The sequence below is a fragment of the Pteropus alecto genome, unplaced genomic scaffold (assembly GCF_000325575.1).
Source record: "Pteropus alecto unplaced genomic scaffold, ASM32557v1 scaffold30, whole genome shotgun sequence".
Taxonomy (NCBI): domain Eukaryota; kingdom Metazoa; phylum Chordata; class Mammalia; order Chiroptera; family Pteropodidae; genus Pteropus; species Pteropus alecto.
This window is the reverse complement of record NW_006429782.1, coordinates 698,974-699,625: the sequence shown is the minus strand read 5'-3', so window position 1 is coordinate 699,625 and position 652 is coordinate 698,974. Positions and strand designations below refer to the sequence as shown.

The window sequence follows — 652 nt, the reverse complement described above, 5'->3', positions numbered from 1 at the left end:
TTCCAGGGTGACAGTGGGCTCTGGCTCACCGAGGGAGCTAGTGGAGGAGCTCAAGGAGCAGCACGGGGGCGTCTCGTCGGCGATGAGCCGGGGCTGGGCCCGGCTGGGTGCTGTGGCCTTGGGCGTGCCCTGCGCCTCCTTCCTGGCAGCCCGGCGCTCCCCCTTCACCGCCCGGGGGATGGCAGATGCCCGCCGGGGGGGTGTCGCTGAGGCAGTCTCCACCGGCTCCTCGTCTGAGTCGTTGCCGCAGAAGCAGTACACAGCCTCCTCGGTGGGCGTCGTGAGGCACAGGGATGGCAGCACCCCGTCCCCATGCGCCCGGCCCGTAGGGGGGCCGTCTCTTTCGGCACAGACACTCTGGGGCCTGCGGATGGGCAGCTCCAGTGCTGCCCGGCCCCTGCCCGAACCCTGGGCCGGCTCCGTGCTCCTGCCTGCGCCCCCCGCCTTGTGCCTGTGCCCAGCGGCTGGCCCACCAGGAGCCACGTGGCCCGCAGGCTTGTGTCCATCCGCACAGGCGCCAGGCGGGTCCCTGGGAGGCTGCAGCGTCTCGTCGCTGAGCGAGGCCGCGCTGGAGAAGTTGACCGGTGTGCCCTCGGCCGAGTCTGTGCACGAGTCGTCCTCCCGGGCCGGGGCGGGCACCAGCATGTAGACG

General features: G+C 72.2%; 1 protein-coding gene across 1 annotated transcript in view; it reads right to left on the bottom strand.

The window, feature by feature from the left end:
- Positions 1 to 652, bottom strand: part of APC2 (APC2, WNT signaling pathway regulator) — a 13,995-nt gene that overhangs the window by 2,197 nt on the left and 11,146 nt on the right. The window contains exon 15 of the mRNA XM_025042360.1: positions 1 to 652. This exon is cut by the window's right edge and continues 1,065 nt beyond it. Within this exon, the coding sequence (XP_024898128.1) occupies positions 1 to 652 (652 nt within the window).